This window comes from Suncus etruscus, chromosome 3 (assembly GCF_024139225.1).
Source record: "Suncus etruscus isolate mSunEtr1 chromosome 3, mSunEtr1.pri.cur, whole genome shotgun sequence".
In the NCBI taxonomy this organism is placed as follows: Eukaryota; Metazoa; Chordata; class Mammalia; order Eulipotyphla; family Soricidae; genus Suncus; species Suncus etruscus.
Genome location: NC_064850.1, coordinates 16,889,626 through 16,908,111, shown reverse-complemented (window position 1 = coordinate 16,908,111; position 18,486 = coordinate 16,889,626). Strand labels below are relative to the sequence as shown.

Genomic DNA, 18,486 nt, shown 5'->3' with positions numbered 1-18,486 from the left:
CCTGAATCCATCCATTGCATTTATGTTAACAATAGATAACAAATGTATACATCCACATACACCCATTTATACCTGTGAAAAGGAACTTGGTGTGTATTCAGCTGCTGTAGGGAAGGGCCAGGTGATCCCCAGGACAGGCACAATAAGGTGACAGTGGCAATAGGTCTTCCCCACAAAACCGAGCCAGCTCCAAAGCCACTGCAGTGATCATCCCCTCTGGCTGCTTCTCTCCGCGACCCCTTGGAAGTTTCTTGCCTTTTTCTGGCCCTTTCCTGCCTCCTGATGGCTGAGGCAAGTGGGCTTTCTGGGAACTCTGGCTCGGTGCAGCCTCTGGGCTAGGTTCTGGGGTGGGGTGTCGATTGGCCGACTCCCAGCCCAAGTTCATGCGAGACCACCTGGTTCAGCGTGCAGGTCACCAGAGCCGGTGGAGTGGAGAGTGGGCCAAGGGGGTCCTTGACCCAGGGGCATGCGGGTGGGTGCAAGGGACAGGGTGTGCCTGGAACCTGGGCGCAATGCCCAGGAGGCAAACAGGCCTGGCCTAGTCCCTTCCTGCTGGCTGATGTTTTTGCCTGTGCATCCACTTGGCTTTTCCCAAAGGCTGCTCCCCAGCTCCTGATTTGGGGTGCCCTCTTTTCTCTTCCTCAGGCACCTCCCTCTTCTCTCCCTCCCCACCACCAATCCCTGCACTCACCATCTGCTTCTGAGTGTTGCACTAGGATTTTCATTGCTTATTTTAAAGTGTCTTAATTCCTTGTTCCCAGACATATGGCCCCTCCAGCGGTTGAGGGGCGATCATGAGAAACCTTCCAGGGAAACAGCACAGAAGGGACTGTTAGTTGTTTCTTTTTTTAAAGCCCAGATGAATAATTCAACAGACCATTAAGAACAAATTCTCGGGGCCGGGCGGTGGCGCAAGAGGTAAGGTGCCTTGCCTGCCTTTGCCTGCGCTAGCCTTGGACGGACCACAGTTCGATCCCCCAGTGTCCCATATGGTCCCCCAAGCCAGGAGCAACTTCTGAGCGTTACTGGGTGTGGCCCAAAAACCAAAAAAAAAAAAAAAAAAAAAAAAAAGAAGAACAAATTCTCATTCCCGTCCTCACAAGACTAGCCACATGAACTTTGTTTTGCATCGAGAGCTTGGACATCCTTGTCTATTGTGACTGGAAGAGACTGTGGTGCTGAGTTCCGGGCCTCCTGGGGGACCCTCACTCCAAAGGCCCCTCCTCAGCGCAGCCGACCTTGTTCTGGACTTAACTGGCGGGTGGGTAGGGTTTTGGGGGCAGCAGTGGCGGTTATCCTTGGGTGTCTGTGTGACAAACGAAACCTGGGGATGTTGGTCCTTCTCAGATCTGCTCCCTTCCTGTCCCTGGTTGGCCCCATTACCAAGGCCCCCCCGAATCATGTATTCTCCAGATTCGCCATTATAAAGGAATCTTCCGGTGAATGCAGACTCTGCTGGCCTCTTCTGTTGGCTTCGTCAGGAATTCCTGTGTCCTCTTTCTGGTCAATGGGACTCGAGGTGGCATTGGGGGCAGACGGGAGGCCTATTTCTAGGGTGGCAAGAGCTTAACTGACTTTAGTGATTTAAGAATGTTTAAAGACTAAAGCTATCACATCATGGGTTTTGCTGTTTTTTTGTTTTTTGTTTTTGGGTCACACCTGGCAGTGCTCAGGGAACCATATGGGATGCCGGGATTTGAATCACCGTCCTTCTGCATGCAAGGCAAGTACCTTACCTCCATGCTATCCCTCCATCCCCGGGTTTTGCTGTTTGACGGCAGCTTTTAGCTGCTGCATGCAAGATACCTGTGCTAATGGGGCCCAGGAGCTTGACAGTGACAATGGGGTTCCCTAAGGCTGGTCAAAAGCTTTTGCTCTTCATGAGTTTCAAGCAGGTCTACTGACTACAGTTGTCTTGCTTTGTTCTCTAGAACTCCCCACAGTGGATATGGCGGTCTGGGATAAGGCTATAAAGGAAGAGGGGAGCCCATATGCACTGCTGCGGGGTGCAGTTATAATGGTTACTTGGCCTTTGTATGTTCCAACCTTTGGCAGAATCTTCACAGTCCACGGGGATCCTCCCGTAGTAGTGATGAGGAGTTCCTAGAGCTCTCTGGACATGTTCCTTTCCCATTCTTTCTTCCCCTTCCTGCTTGTCCTGTCTCTTGTGGCCACTGACCCTGATTTCTCTGCCCACCCTCTTCTCTCCTGAAATCTTCCTTCATAGATGATGAGAGCAGGTTGGCCTGGGTTGGAAGTGAAACGTTTGGCCTGTGGGTCTGGTTACTGTGTGTGGGACATCTCTGAGCATGAGTCTGGTCACATAGAAAACGCAAAAGCATAGTGCTGGAGCTATAGCAGTTTGCCAACCCAGGTTCGATTCCCAGCATCCCATATGGTCCCCCCGAGCCTGCCGGGAGTGATTTCTGAGTGCTGAGCCAGGAGTAACCCTTTTGCACTGCCAGGCATGGCCCCAAAAGCAAAACAAGGAAACAAAATGCAGAAGCTTACACTGGAGCCCCCATCCTTACATGGGTCGGACCAGCAGAGGAAAGTGACCTGGCAGAACAGTCATAAGGGCTGGGGACATGACCCCACGAGGAAGAAGCACAGAGCCCTGTGTGACCTTCTGGCAGCACATACATAAAGTTCAAAAGAAACAAACACATACATACAGACTTTCCCAAGTGGATCACATGACCAGCCTGCACCTAGATGAAGACACAGGTCATTTTGCAAACCAGGATTTCCTGGTTCCTGTTTCTACTGTGAGTCTCTGTGGTCCTAACAGCAGTGTGCTGCAGAAGAGAATGAGACTGGTTTGAAACACTCCTGGGGAGAGTGCAGCTCTGATAGAGGTATCAGTGGAGAAGGAGGCATTATCTGTGGTGGAGCCCAATGGGATTCTTACCCATTCCTTGGGCTTCTCTCAGCTGCTCTGACTGACTCAGGAATTGGATCTAAAGACGAGTCACATCGAAGTGCTTGTGCTCTGCTGACGAGGGGCATTATAAACGGAAGGAATTCGGTAGCAGCTCTGAAGGGTGGTGGGCAGGAAGTGCTGTTCCTAGTAGGTGACACAGGCTCAGGCATGCTGAGGTCGCCTTCACTGGGTGCCTTGACCCTGCCACCTTCGATCTGGGTTCCTCTTCTAAGTTTCAAGGGTCTCAAACTCGCAAACGACCCTCCGTACAACATTTTGTGGCCCTACCCTAGAGGAATCTTTTTTTGTTTTGTTTTAGTTGTTTGGGTCACACCCCCCAATGTTCAAGGCTTACTACTGACTTTGCACTCAAGGATCACCCCGACTTTGCCTCCTGCGGCCTCCAGGTAAATTGAGTTTGAGACCCCAGTAAGGACAATCTTACTTTTCTCACTAATAGCAATACTTACTGATTAAGCAGGTTGGTTTAGTTTATAACAAAAGAGCCAAGCTTCTGTTAAAAATTAAGTGACAGATGAGGCTGGAGCGGTGGTACACGTGGTAGGGCGTCTGCCTTACATACGCTAACCTAGGATAGACCACGGTTTGATCCTCTGGCGTCCCATATGGTCCCCCAAGCCAGGGGTGATTTCTGAGCGCAGAGACAGGAGTAACCCGAGTGTCACTGGGCGTGGCCAAAAAAAAAAAATCAAGGGAGAGCCTGAGCTATAGTATGTACCTATAGTAGGGCAATTGCTCATTATGTTGCTGACCCAGGTTCCCCAGATGGTTCCTGAGCACCAGCAGAAGCAACCCCTAAATAGAGCCCAGAGCAAACCCTGAGCATCAGCTGGATGTGGTCCCAAAACAAAAAGTGGTAATTTTGTGACCATATTTGTATTTTCAGTTTCAGAACTGTTGTCATGTGGGGAGAAAATTGAATTCACATGGGGTCCTGTAGCCATTTTCCATAACCACCAAGTTTCCAGAATGCCTCATTTATTTAAAAGGACGCAAACAAGCCGTCACGGGGTCCTGGCAAAGGATTTAAGAGCAAAACACTGACTTTGTCAGCTGAGGCGAACCACTTGCCATTCAACTTAGCCTGCATGATTCTCAACTGCTGGTCCTTGGACCGAGCCTCCGCAGGCTTTTAAAAAAAGATTGAAAACCACTGGTGCACCACAGTGGTTAACTGCTGGGGTTTCGGGCCAACCTTCAGAGATGAAAAAACCTCTGCCCTGCACCGTGTTAGCATCTGTGTCTGCTAACAAGATCAGGCACAATTGCTATTTAAATAAAATAGCCCCATTCCCTTTTCTTCGGTTTAAGAGAAATCTAAAGTGATTCTGACCATTTACCTGCCTAAGAAACCTGTCCCTTGGTACTGTTAGGAAAACAGGAGTTCCAGAAGGCACTTGGAGATAGAACACTCAGGTCTGAACTTTGCTGATTTTCCTAGACTAGCGCATGCAAGACAAGACGCTTTACCACTTGTGCCACTGCTCTGGCCCTGAATGTTGGGATTTTAGAACCTCCTGCAACACGGCCTCAAAAACACTTCAAGGGGGGCCGGGTAGGTGGCGCTGGAGCTAAGGTGTCTGCCTTGCAAGCGCTAGCCAAGGAAGGACCGCGGTTCGAACCCCCGGCGTCCCATATGGTCCCCCCAAGCCAGGGGCGATTTCTGAGCACATAGCCAGGAGTAACCCCTGAGCGTCAAACGGGTGTGGCCAAAAAAAAAAAACAAAACAAAACAACTTCAAGGGCCCGGAGAGATAGCACAGAGGCGTTTGTCTTGCAAACGGCAGATCCAGGACCAAAGGTGGTTGGTTCGAATCCCGGTGTCCCATATGGTCCCCCGTGCCTGCCAGGAGCTATTTCTGAGCAGACAGCCAGGAGTAACCCCTGAGCAATGCCGGGTGTGACCCAAAAACCAAAAAAACACTTCAAAATTGAGGGACCTGGGCCTTTACTGAGACAATTCTGAAGGGCAGATCCTGCCATGTCAATAATAGGATTGTATTCTGTTGATCACCTGGGACTTGAGGGATCATAACTTCAGTATGGGTGGAGCTTCCAGTCAAGGCTCTGCATTCATTAAGCTTGTCGGTGCTCTAGGCCAGGGTCATGGCCCAGGTTCAAACAGCAGTGGTCATCTGTTCTCTTCAGCAGTATACCTGGGACCTGTGTGCAGGCTAGATTCCATGTGACTGTATTGAGGTCAAGGTGCTTGCCTTGTATGTGGCAGCCTCAGGTTCATCCCCAGCCTCCCCCAAGACTGCCAGGCCTGACCAGAGCAGAGCCAGAAATAAACTATCATCAGATATAGCCCCAACACCTGTGCCCCCCCCCCCATATTACTTTATTTTTTTGGCAACCAGTAAACTGCTTTCAGTGGAGTCCCATAAAAACTCTTCTGGGGCCCAGAGAGATAGCACAGTGGCGTTTGCCTTGCAAGCAGCAGATCCAGGGCCAAAGGTGGTTGGTTCGAATCCCAGTGTCCCATATGGTCCCCCGTGCCTGCCAGGAGCTATTTCTGAGCAGACAGCCAGGAGTAACCCCTGAGCACTGCCAGGTGTGACCCAAAAACCAAAAACAAAACAAAGCGAAACAAAACAAAGCAAAACAAAAAACACACAAAAACACTTCTGCTAATCATGCAACTAGAAAGGCATGTTCATACTGGCCCCAAGACACCCCAATTTTTCCACAGCACTCGTTGTGACACTCAGGTATTATCAGTATCGAGTGGCATGAAGACAAGCCAAGTGTGGTCTGAGTTCCCAGCTCCAGCTCTCCACTGAACAGCTACTGTGTCTACTCTTAAGGGGCTGAAAATACTATTAGCCCTTACAGCCCAACTGTCGGATAGTCCTGACCTGGATCTTATTTTGGGAAGAGGGACAAAACGAGGAGACACACACCTGGCTCTGCATGCAAATCACTCCTGGTGATGCTTGGGGGGACATTGTGGGATACAGATCAAAGCTAGGTTGGCTATGTACAGGGCAAGTGTCCTATCCACTGTACTATTGCTTAGTTCCTTGTCTGTCTGTTGTATTAGAATTTTAGCAGGAAAGAAAAGACTCAGGGGGGACTGAAGAATTCAGGTTCCTTGGGCTAGCAACAGTGAGTCATGGATCTAAAGGGTTTTGAGCTCCCAGAGTATCCCCTAAACCAAAAGCTGTGTCCTTACTTAGACAATAAAGTCACCACGATGGGGTACGCCTAACATTCTGGAAGGTGCCTTGACAAAGGCTGGCTCCGCCCTGCTGTGTAGCGATGCAGCTTCCCTTCCAGTCTAGAGCTGCAAGAAAAAAAGCCTACAGCACTGTTGCTGGAGTTAATTCAAGATGAAAGATACTGCACTCCGGCATAAAATCTTTGGAGACTCGGCTAGCTTCTCCCTTTCTCTTTTCTCCAGCTGATTTACTCAAGAACAGAGGCCTGTCAGGACCCCAGACGCTGCTCACCCCAGCTGGGTGGGTGGGCACTAGGCTCTTATGTTTTGCTACTGTGGAGCTCAGGGGCCACACCCAGCTGGGTGCACACACAAAGAAGTGACTAGGACCACAGCCGACACTGGTGGCGCTCGGGTAGGGCACCGAGCTGGGCACTGGGCCCAGAACTTCATGTGCAGAAGGCTTGTGCTCTGCCACTTGAATCATATCCTTGGCCACAGGGCTTTGGAGAGAGACAGAAGCTTTCACTTAGTCACTGGCCTTATTTAATGTCTGTGTGTATAGGAGAAAAATAAGTGTGTGACTGTCCTAAGAAACTGAACAAGAAAATAGTGACGGGCGCCTTTTATGAAAAGGCCTGTTAGAGCTCTCAGAGCCCACACTTTATAGGAGTGTGCTTGCATCCAGAAGCAAGAACTAGAAGAAGGGCAGTGTGCAGGTGGCTGCCACAGTGGTAGAAATACCACTGCTTTCAGCAGTCTTAGTCACATAAGTAGGTATACCCCCCCTCCCAGTTCTAAGTATACCCACTACTCCCCTACTGTTCAGCTGTAAGAGAAGTAATAAAGGTCCCTATGGAGGGCCATGAGCAATCCCGGCGATCCCTGGGAGCCCCCGAGGTGAGACGAGAAGGCCACGCTAGGAATGTCGGGCTTGGTGGCGGGCTGCGGGGAGGGGATGGTTCTCAGCAGCTGGGCATCATGCAGGCTCCAGAATCTTGTATAGCAATCCAGGCCCACTAGAAGAGAGCAGAGGCTTGAGACGTAGGCCTGGCATCCCAGGAAACCAGAGGGTAGTTGGGGTCTTTGGTCTTACAGGGGGAGTCACGCTACCAGTAAGAGATGCTTCTGCCAGAGAGATAACACAGTTGTAGGGCATTTGCCTTGCAAGCAGCCAACCCTGGATCGGTGTTGGTTCAAATCCTGGCATCCCATTTGGTTCCCCAAGCGTGCCAGGAGCGATTTCTGAGCATAGAGCCAGGAGTCACCCCCACCCCCCAAATAGGGGCTTCTGGAGACACAATTGAGGGCACTCCAGGACAGAAAATAGTTGTGATTGTTCAGTGACAGGGTTCCTGGGCTGAGAGGATGTGACAAAAAGTGTCACTAGGACTCACTCTGAACTTCCTGAGGTCACCATGTGACAGCTCCCCTTAGTGCTGCCGCTTTGGGCCCTGAGACCGGTTGACTAAGGTGGCCCAGAACCTCCAGGGAGGGATGGCTCAGCCAAAAGATGGTCACTCGCTGCAGGGGAGCTTCAAGGAGTGAGGCAGGCAGGTCACAGGGGTGAAGGGTTGGCTGCTCGGGTGTGGTAAGGCCAGTGTATAAAAACCAAGTGGAACACTGAGCTGGCAAGGGGATTTGTCCTGAAGCTAACCTCTGACACAAGGCAGACAGCCCCTCATTCCAGGTATGTCCCCCACTGGGCCCTGAGCCCTCCCCTTCCCTTCGCACCTGCCATCACCAAGCCCTCTTCTTCGTGCACGTGCAGGGGCAGGCGGGCATACTCGTTCACATGACCCTCGTACTGCCGCAGGCACCGGGTGGTCCTCAGGTCCCAAAGCTTGATCTGGGGAAAGGAGAGAAGCGAGCTTTGAGAAAAGGCAGCAGGCACATCAGACACAAGCCAGGGAAGGGAGGTTGAGGTAGTGTCCTGAGACCTCTCAGGTCAGAAAAACCTGAACCCCCAACTCCTTGAGCACAAAGCCAAGAGTAAACTCTGAGCACCACTGGATGTGGACCCAAAACAGAACAAAATAAAACAAAATTTTGGCAGAAATGCCAGTCCTACTCTGTCTTGGCTATACCAAGCTCCCAGTTGACCACTTGTCTGGTGTCTGGAGGGCTTTGCCCTGCCCTCTTTCCCCTTCCAGCGTCTTCTGTTGCATCTCACCCCTTCAATCCCACCTCCCACCTGGCAGACCCGGCACCAGGAGGCCAGCCAGCATATCCCTCACCTGTCCTGCCATGTCGGATGCCATCAGGTATTGCTCGTCCTTGAAGACGTACACTGACGTCACTGCCACGTCGTGGAAGAGGCTGGTGGCCTTCCAGCCTTTGCTCTTATTTCGAGCACGCAGATCAATGGCAAAGATCTCCCCGGAACGACAGCCATTAAACAGCAAAGGAGCCTGTAGCAAGAGGTAAGGCTCAGCAAAGTCTTCTCAGGCTATGGAAGTGGGGGTCGGGGGGCCTTTCTCACCTCTGCCCCCTGGGGGAATAGGCAGGAAGAGGAGGCCAGGAAAGAGTGTAGGAACCTCCAGCAGGAGCCCCCATGGGAGCTCCTCAGCCCACAGAGGGTTTGTGTGCAAAAGTGGGGCAATGGGCAAGGGTAGAGATCCAGAGAAGTCAAAGGGTCTGTAAACAGACTGAGGATCTCTGTTTATAACCCCAGAGAGGGGCCAAAGAGATAGCACAGTGGTAGGGCATTTTCTTGCATGTGGCCGACCTGGGACGGACCAGGTTCGATTTCTGGCATCCCATATGGTCCCCCGAGCCTGCCAGAGCAATTTCTGAGTGCAGAGCCAAGAGTGCAGGGTGTAGCCCCAAAAACCAACAACAAAAATCCACAGAGGTGTGATCACCACCACGCTGAGGTTTCATAATGTATAAAATACACAACTTAAAAAAAGCTGTGTACTTATGTACTGGGACTTGATGATATCGTCTGTCCCTCTCCCTAAACTGATGGGATGTTAACAACTAAACCGCAAGTTGCAGAGTCAGGCCCTCTGGATTAGTAGACAAGGAGATTTTTTTCACTCATCTCAGATGTAATCCCCAAATAGTCCATTGAGCCCCCCTCCCTCTAATTCATCCTTCTATTCCCTGCTCAAGGATGGCTGATGCCACCCGGGATTCCAGTCTGGGACCCAACACACTCTGCCCTCCTGACAAGCTTCCCCTCATTCCTTCCCAGCCCAACTCACCTGGACTGCAAAACGCTGAGCCAGGACGTCACTGCTGGTCCTATATGCCTGCCGGTGGCCTGTCACCACATTGGTCACCAAGATCCGCCGAGACAAGCCTAAGGGACAGAGACACAAAGAGACAATTGCCAGGGCAGATGCGTTGCCAAGTTCCATTCTGGGAGCTGGAAGTAGGGGGCTCACCTGTGCTGAAGCAGTTGCTGGCCTGCGTGTTGAGGGACCACGCACAGGACCAGGCCCCGGGGATCCGGAAGCTGCAGAGCATGCCAGGCCGGTCTCCTGCTGAGAACATGGGAACAGGAAAAATGGCCGATTGAGTATATGCTGGAAACACAACTTGATGGGTCCCCTTCTGCGTTTTGCTGGGCTGCTTGGTTCAGATGTGTGATGACTGAATGTAGCTGGCACAACACTCGGCTCTTAGGGGGTGGTCATAAGTGGGAAGGCTTCAATCCCAGATCTCACTGGAAGCTGTGTGACCCTCCAGTAGAATGTTTTTTGTTTGATTTTGGGTCACACCTGGCAGTGCTCAGAGATCACTCCTGATGAGGCTCAAGTGAACAATGATGCCATGGATTGAACTCAGGTCAGCAGTGTGCAAAGCAAGAACCCTGCCAACTGTCCTATCTTTTTTTTTTTTCCTGGCTTTTGGGTCATACCCGGCAGGCTCAGGGGCCATTCCTGACTCTATGCTCAGAAATTGCTCCTGGCAGGCTCGGGGGACCATATGGGATGCCGGGATTCAAACCACTATCCTTCTAAGTACTGCCAGGTATGACCCCTGAACTACAATTACCCTGAGCACTACCAGATGTAATCCCCCTTTTACCCCAAAAAAACAAAACAAAAAAAAAACAAAACACCCTAAAGTATTTAGAGAGTCAACACAGCAGGTAACTACCACCTTTGCTAATAGAACACTGGAATGAGGAGATGGCTCAATGGCCAGAACACATCCTTTGCATGTAGGAATTCTACGTTTAATCCCTGGCACAGAAATAGCAGCAACCCTAGAGCATTGCCAGCGGTGGCCCCGTCACAAGCCAACAAAGCCAAAGTCATCCTAGGACTATTATCCTTTTTTTTTTTTGGTTTTTGGGCCGCACCCAGCGGTGCTCAGGGGTTACTCCTGGCAGACACAGGGGATTATACGGGACGCCGGGATTCGAACCAACCACCTTAGGTCCTGGATCGGCTGCTTGCAAGGCAAACACCACTGTGCTATCTCTCCGGCCCCGGAACTATTATCCTGACTTCTAGCTAAAGAAGTTAGTTCTGGATGGCACCATCTGAGGCTCTTTGCCTCTGGTCCCTCCTCTGTGAAATACCAGCACAAGTTCCTGCCCCTTCAAGATTGTGGTAGGATGGCACCAACACTAGGCATAGGCCCACCTCATCTCACTCAGTGTCCAGGTGCCTGCCCCTGGCCTGCTCCATCTTAAAGTCACACAGGACTTAAAACCTAGCCTCCAGCCAGTGAGAATGGAGGGATCCTCAACAGTGCCTGGCACAGGGCACTAATGACTGGTGCAGGCAGTTCAAAGCAATGTGGTGCCCTCTTGTACCCAGGACAGATTTCTATGGTCGCAGCTGCTGACTCGGTGAGACACAAAGGCCTAGGGAAGGTGCACATGCGTCAAGTCGTGTCCTACTTGGTTGTTACCACAATCTCCATCCTGTGGGCTGTGGCCTAGCCTCCCCACCGAGATCCGCACCTGTGTTACTGTTGACAAACAGCGAAGCTGGAAGCAGGGTGGCACAGCCCGGTGTCTCTGCAAACCCCAGGAGGCACAGCCTGGCAAAGTGGTTAAGGAGAGTCAAATACAAAGCTATCCTCTAGGAGGACCTGGCACTGGTTCCTTTCCCCATTGGATGCACTCCACACTTTCCAAAGATTCCATTTTTTTGATGGGAGGTCAGTGCTGGGACCCCATACATGTGAGGTCAAGTACTCTAGCGTGCAAGTCCTTGGATCCTTTCCATTTTTAATTTTGGGTGAGCCAGACCTGGAAGTGTTCAGGTAACCATGTGGCACCAGTTTGAATCCAAGTCTCCTGCATGCAAGAGCATGCCCTTTACTATCAAGCTACACCCTTCATTCTTTTCTTAGTGGGGCAAAAAAAGAAAAAAAAAACTTCAGTGGGCCAGAGACGGCTCAACAGGGGTGTGCTCATAAGGCCCATATTTGATTCCCCCGTATACTAGCTTACACCCCCTTTCCAGCTTTACTCCTTTGCCAGAGCACTGACTCTATACCCTACAGTTCCAGAACTGTAGTGACCAGCAGTGAAAGCAATGCCTCCGGGACCTTCCTCAAGCTCTCAGTTGTTCAGTCGAAATCCATATTTACGAGCAGAATAGCCCAGACCTGAGATGACAGGCTACAAGTTCCAGAGACTCGTAATGGCGTCCATATCACATAGCTGCCCTCACCACACCCCCAAACCTCTTCTTTTGCCAAGAAAAGATACAAGATGTGGGAATCCGGGTGGTTCAGCGAGGCCCAGCACACAGAATTCACCTAGAGAGGAGGCACAGGGCAGTTAGGCGGGTGAGTGAGACCTCACTCAGGATCTCAGAGATCCTTCTTCCTGCAGATCTCAGGCCTCTGAAGCTGTAACTGTTCCTTGCCTCCCTCAGGTAGTTTGTGGTTTAGGGGACCTGAAACCAAGCACCCTACAGAGGCAGTGATAGGAGGCGGGGCGCCAAGCCCAACCCCTGACCTAAAGAAATTCAGGGTCGGCTGCAGGCATCATCCTGATGGCAGGGTCTCTGCTGCCAGAAGACCAACTCTGCTCCCCGACTTTCCTCAGTGGAACCCCTGTCCCTTCCTGAACAAGAAAGCCCTGTGGTCCTCTGCTTCCCAGGGACTACAACTCCACTTCCTTTTTTTCTTTTTTTTTTTGGTTTTTGGTTTTTGGTTTTTGGGTCACACCTGGCAGCGCTCAGGGGTTATTCCTGGCTCTATACTCAGAAATAGCTCCTGGCAGGCTCGGGGGACCATATGGGATGCCAGGATTCGAACCACCGTCCTTCTGGATGCAAGGCAAATGCCTTACCTCCATGCTATCTCTCCGGCCCGACAACTCCACTTTCTTTTGGGTGACACTGACTCATCCATCTTCTTCACCAAACACAGGCCCCACAGCCTGAATCTGGACGCTGCCAACACGCCTCTGGTTCTGAGGACAAAGGTTCCGTACCTTCCGGTTGGTGAAGTAGAGGTTTTCGTGCATGTGCACCACAGGCTGGGTGGCCTGCAGACCCTGCAGGTTGATGATGCCGTATTTGGAGCCACCCATCTGGACGTCGTTCACTGTGAAGAGCTGGTCATAGGTGGAGTTTGCCTGGCGGACACAAGGACAGCAACCACTTCACAGGCAGCCCAGGGGACACGCCATGTCTCACTCCCACCACTCGTGTGCCTGTTCATCAGAGCATGCCAATGACTTGGCTGTCCCCGAGTTGGGTGTTCCCACCATGGGGAACAGGTTTCCAGTTTTTTTTTTTTGGTTTTTGGGCCACACCCGGCGGTGCTCAGGGGTTACTCCTGGCTGTCTGCTCAGAAATAGCTCCTGGCAGGCACGGGGGACCCTATGGGACACCAGGATTCGAACCAACCACCTTTGGTCCTGGATCGGCCGCTTGCAAGGCAAACACCGCTGTGCTATCTCTCCGGGCCCAGGTTTCCAGTCTTAAGAAGACCAGGTTGGGGCTGGAGAGATAGCATGGAGGTAAGGCATTTGCCTTTCATGCAGAAGGATGGTGGTTCGGGTCCCAGCATCCCCCGAGCCTGCCAGGGGCGATTTCTGAGCATGGAGCCAGGAGTAACCCTGAGCGCTGCCGGATGTGACCCAAAAACAAAAAACAAAAAAGAAGACCAGGTTAAGGGGGAGGTCTAATCCCACTCAGAAAGGAGTCCCGGGGCTAAATCGGTGGCATAATCGTTGTTTGCCTTGCACATGCTATCCTAGGACAAACCATGGTTTGATCCCCCAGCATCCCAGATGGTCTCCCAAGCCAGGAGCAATTTTTGATTGCATAGCCAGGAGTAACTGAGCATCACTGGATGTGGTCCAAAAAGCAAAAAAAAAAAAAGTCCCAATGCACGATGCCTGCAAATGACACAGTGACAAGGCCCTGTGAGCCAAATGTCCATTCTAAAAGCTTAGGGGTGAAGCACTGGATTCCTCATATACCCCCAACACCTAGTGTCCATCCTAGTGGGATTCCCAGAAAGCCTCATGTTTAGAGGGCGACCCTGAAGGAAAGGAAGGAAAAGTTGCATTTCCTATTATCTTAAAACAAACCTCCATATAATGATGGGTCTCATGGAGCATAAGGAATAGACTATACCCGTGTGGATATGACTGAAGAGGGTGAAGCTGCCTTCGTGTGTGAGTGGACTGGGAAAGGATACTTAGGCTCCAGAGAAATCAGCATCCGGGGCTGGAATCCGGCCTGAAAATGGACCCCGGGAGGCAAACCGCCCTTTTCAGACATCCATCATGGTAACTTAAGAGGATGGGACAAAGTATTCTATTGTTCAGATCAATCTGTACTCCAAGTCACAGAGATCATATCAGAATATGTAAACCTTGTCCCCCCACATATGATAGGGGTGGAACAGGGGTCTACTGTGTGTGTGTGTGGTGGGGGGAGTCTAATGGGACAAAATAAACTCAAGGTCAATTCTGGACCTGCAATCTCCAGGCCAGCACTCAGTGGTCCATGTCCTTCCAGGCTGAGCCCAGCAGACCTCCCACTTTTTTTTTTTTTTTTTTTTTTTTTTGGTTTTTGGGTCACACCCGGCAGTGCTCAGGGGTTACTCCTGGCTGTCTGCTCAGAAATAGCTCCTAGCAGGCACGGGGGACCATATGGGACACCGGGATTCGAACCAACCACCTTTGGTCCTGGATCAGCTGCTTGCAAGGCAAACGCCGCTGTGCTATCTCTCCGGGCCCAGATTGTGTGTTCTTGCTATCAGACACTTGGTCTGATTCCTGCCAGTCTGGACTTTTTTTTGGAGGGGGAAGGGGGGGATCACATCCAGCAGCGTTCAGGGGTTACTCCTGGCTCTATGCTCAGAAATCGCCCCTGGCAGGCACAGGGGACCATATGGGATGTCGGGATTCAAACCACCGTTCTTCTGCATGCAAGGCATGCTATCCTCCATGCTATCTTTCCTGCCCTGGACATTTTTTTTTATTTTGGTTTTGGGGCCACACCTGGTGATGTTCAGGGGTTACTCCTGGCTTGAGGGACCATATGGGACGCAGGGGGTGGGATGGAATCAAACTGTGGCCCGTCCTAGGTTAGCGCATGCAAGGCAGATGCCCTACTGCTTGTGCCACCACTCCAGTCAGATTTTTTTTAAAACATCTGGACATGCCTACCCAGAGTGCACCTCTAAGGTAATGAGCCACTTCCTAGGGATAAGGCGGTATTGTATGATCATGTGTCCAACAGTCATAGCCTAGTCTGCCCCGTCTGCTCGGCACCTACCAGTAGGTGACGTAGGTGCCTGCTGAGGCCTCAGACAAGAGGAGACTGCTCGCTTCCCTGGCAACAGGTGACGGCACAGTTGGGTTTGATGGACGCCAAAGCCACAGCCCAGAGCATTGGAATGGCAGCTAGCACCAGCAGGAGTTCTTTCCCACTCACCAAAATGAAGTTAAATCGGTTGCTTGCCATAGCAGAAGAATCTACGCGTTGAATGGTGACCCTCCTCCTCTGCATGCAGCTCACCCGCAACTCATGGGCTAATCTATAGCGGGCAGACAAGGGGCACAGGGAGGCCACAATTAGCAATCCATGAAGATGATTCAGTCTTCCGCCTGGTCCCACACTCTGAAGACCAGCTCCTGTCATCAGCCCAACTCTCCGCAATATTCTCAGCAGCAAAGTAGCCCAAATAATCTCCATTTCCAAAATCTTTCTTGGTGGTGAAGGGGATGTAAGTAAGGTGGTGCTGAGGGTTCAATGTTAAGAGTAGCAGTGGGACCAGGGGGTAAAAAGGACCACATCTGGTGAGGGGGGGGATATCTATGGGGCTGGAGATCAGTGGATCTTTTGCATGCCAGGCACTGAGCTATCTCCCTGGCCCCAACTTTTTTTGGGGGCGGGGATCACAAGCAGCAGTGCTCAGGGGATCATATAGTATCAACCTGATTCAAGTACAAGGCAAATGCCCTCCCTGCTGTACCTCAGCCCTCTGGCCCCCAATTTTAGCAGTCTCAGGGGTTACTCCTGGCTCTGTGCTCAGAAGTTACTCCAGGCAGGCCTGGGAAAACCATATGGGATGGCGGGATTTGAATCAGGGTCCATCCTGTGTTGACCGCGTACAAGGCAAATGCTTTATCGCAGTCTTTTACGCTTCTTAAACTCTAGGTTTCATGCATGTGACTAACGACTGCAAAAAAATCTGGTCACAGCAAAAGGTTTGTCCAAGTGCAACAACCAAAAACCGAATTCAAAGATCTGAAGTGCACTTCTGGCAGTGCTCGCCCATGTTACATTTCTCAGGAGAGAAGGGTTAGAAGTGGAAGCATGGATTGAGGTGTGTGTGTGTGTGTGAGGTGTGTGTGTGTGTGTGTGTGTGTGTGTGTGTGTGTGTGTGTGTGTGTGTGTGTGTGTGTGTGTGTGTGTGTGTGTGTGTGTGTGTGTGCGCGCGCGCGCGCGTGCCACATCAGACGTTTCTCAGGGTCACTTCTGGATCTGGGCTCAGGAATCACTCTGACAGGCTCATATGGGATGGGTCAGCTGCATGCAAGGCAAAAGTCCTATCAGCTGTACTTTCACTCTGGCCTTGAGTACAACTGACATGAAAAGAATGTGCCTGATAAATGAATCACCAAACTGAGCTGGGGAGTTAGTGCCCTGCACCCACAGGGTTCTGGGTTCCATCCCTGGCATTGCTGGACCTCACAGGCCTTCAGGGTATAGCCCTGGTGGGCCCCAGAATAAAAACAAAGAGAGGAATCAACAATTGCAGGGCACACAGCAATTCCAGACTCCTCCAATGTCGCCTTTCTCTCCTCCACGTCATGGCTCCCTTGTTTACATACCCCCAGCACCAAGTATGTTTCAGGGGAAACAGCAAATCTTGCTCACTAGAATTCTAACTCTTCTGCTCCCTAAGAGGGATCTAAATATGGGAGGTGCCGGCCCTCCTCAGTGGAGGCAGAGAACCAGTAAGGGGAAAGGGGTAATCTGGGGATGAAGGATGGGGATGAATAAGGAGCCGGGCCTCATGTTTTCTAGCCCCACCTGGAGCAAAACCACTAGGCTCTCATCTTACCTACCTAAACACATATCCAGATAGAATAGGCACATGTGCATCCATTTATAATCTGTTTTGAGGGACAGCTCAGAAGAAGAAAGCATAATGCAGGCCTGAGTCTCACTGGGAAGGAAGTTTCCTAACTTTCTTTTTGTTGCTTTTGGTCTCACCCAGCTATGCTCAGGGCTGACACCTGGCTGTGCTCTGGGACCATAAGCGGTGCCAGGGATCAAACCTTGGTCCTTCCAGAATACATCCTGACTGGCTCTCTGACCATGGAAGCAGTATGAAAAAAACAGTCACAAGGGGCTGCTGCAATAGCACAGCAGTAGGGTGTTTGCCTTGCATTCGGCCGACCTGGGACAGACTCGGGTTCAATTCCCAGCATTCCATATAGTCTCCCCGAGCCTGCCAGGAGTGATTTCTGAGCGCAGAGCCAGGAGGAACCTGAGTGCTGCCAGGTGTGGCCCAAAAAACAAACATAGGCAAAAGAACAGTCATGAGGAAAACCTAATGGTAAAAAAAGGAAAACCTAGTGGTAACATCTTACCGGCAATAGCTGTTAACATTGAGAATACCCAGCTTTCTTCTGTGTAGCAAGGAAGAGGCATTACAGCCTGTTCTGGCTATTTTCTACATAAAAAAATAAAAGGTTTGAAAGTCAGGAAGATGAAGAAGGTTTTGGGTTCCATGGGATGGAAGGAAGAGGACTCGCCTAAGAACCTAACGGGCCCCTCAGCAGGAAGCAACATGCGTCACAACAAGAGTGTGTGGGCAAGAGGACTTGCTCAGTTACAGAAAAGTGAGTCCGGCCAGCAAGGTGAGATGCTCAGGTCTACACTGATTTCCTGTCCAATCTGCAGTGAACACTGGGCTGGAACTGTTCAGCTGCCTCTCTCTTGCCACTAGAGTCCTGGTTTTCTATGCCCAGAAGGGACACAGCCACTGAGACAGTGTCCTGTAGCTTTCCCAGGAATGTCCAATATGCTTTCGAATGACAGCAGGATCCTGACCACAGAAGGAGGCGGCCCCTACCATTAGGCTCCCATCAGAACAGCTGCCAGCCCCACCAACACCAAAACCATGCAGAGGGGTGCCCGTGGATGAACTCAGTGGCCTACCCCTACCTTCGTCTGCCTGTCCTCTGCCTCCAGCAGCTGCAGCCTCCGGCTCTCCATGCTCTTCAGCCAGATGCTGTCTTTGGTGAGGGGGTTGCAGTTGTTATGACCAGGGAGCAAACGGAAATAGCGGTTCTTCTCAGGATCGAAGTAAAATCCGGGCAGGTCTGCCAGGTGGGGTTGAATTGGTTCTAACACAGCTGGCCTACACAGAGGAGTCTTCTGGCCTGCCCTGTGCCCTAGGTCTTGCCTATCTCCACAGGGCAGGAGACAGTTCTATACTTTGGCTGATCCCCCAAGACAGCTCTGCAAGGTGTGAAGATGTGTGTGTGTATGGGTTTGGGGTGAGGGATGGGGTGTGTGTGTGTGAGGGATGGGGTGTGTGTGTGTGTGTGTGTGTGTGTGTGTGTGTGTGTGTGTGTGTATGGGGGTGAGGGATGGCTAACCTCAGAACTGAAGTCCCTGCTCCCTTTGGTGTTTCCATTTACTCCTAGAATCTACCATCTCCAGGGTGCAGGCATGTAGGAACCAACCCCTCTCCCCCTTCCCGAGGCTGAGAAGGGCAGCAAGGATAGATTCAGGTTTAGAGCCTGCCCCTACCTTACCTGGAGCAGAAGAGCGCCCAGTTGTGCCCGATGAAGTCGAGGGACCCTCAGTGTCATTATCAACACCACTGGGCCCAGGGTCCTGAGCCTCTGTATCACACCTGCTAAAATAGTGACACAAGTTGGCAGTGGAAGGCTGGGTCCCGGCCATTTTCTGACAGTGAGGGG

The 18,486-nt window shown here is 51.4% G+C and overlaps 1 protein-coding gene across 1 annotated transcript; it reads right to left on the bottom strand.

The window, feature by feature from the left end:
- Positions 1-6,925: 6,925 nt before the first annotated feature.
- Positions 6,926-18,486, bottom strand: DCAF4 (DDB1 and CUL4 associated factor 4). The gene is made up of 12 exons (XM_049770545.1): positions 18,319-18,486; positions 17,723-17,880; positions 17,146-17,228; positions 14,978-15,080; positions 12,517-12,660; positions 11,785-11,834; positions 11,029-11,108; positions 9,497-9,595; positions 9,314-9,411; positions 8,342-8,515; positions 7,839-7,953; positions 6,926-7,123 (listed from the first exon to the last, which is right to left on the bottom strand). Exons 1-12 carry the CDS (start codon positions 18,467-18,469, stop codon positions 6,930-6,932), a joined length of 1,449 nt encoding a protein of 482 aa, XP_049626502.1. The 5' UTR covers positions 18,470-18,486; the 3' UTR covers positions 6,926-6,929.

Bases quoted from the DNA above. Each gene is read 5' to 3' on its own strand.
- DCAF4 (XM_049770545.1), bottom strand. From the start codon at position 18,469: ATGGCCGGGACCCAGCCTTCCACTGCCAACTTGTGTCACTATTTTAGC. The intron at 17,229-17,722 runs GTAGGGGTAGGC...TTTTTTATGTAG, and splicing joins CAGAGGACAGGCAGACGAAG to AAAATAGCCAGAACAGGCTG. The intron at 7,124-7,838 runs GTGCGAAGGGAA...GCTCTCTTCTAG, and splicing joins AGAGGGCTTGGTGATGGCAG to TGGGCCTGGATTGCTATACA.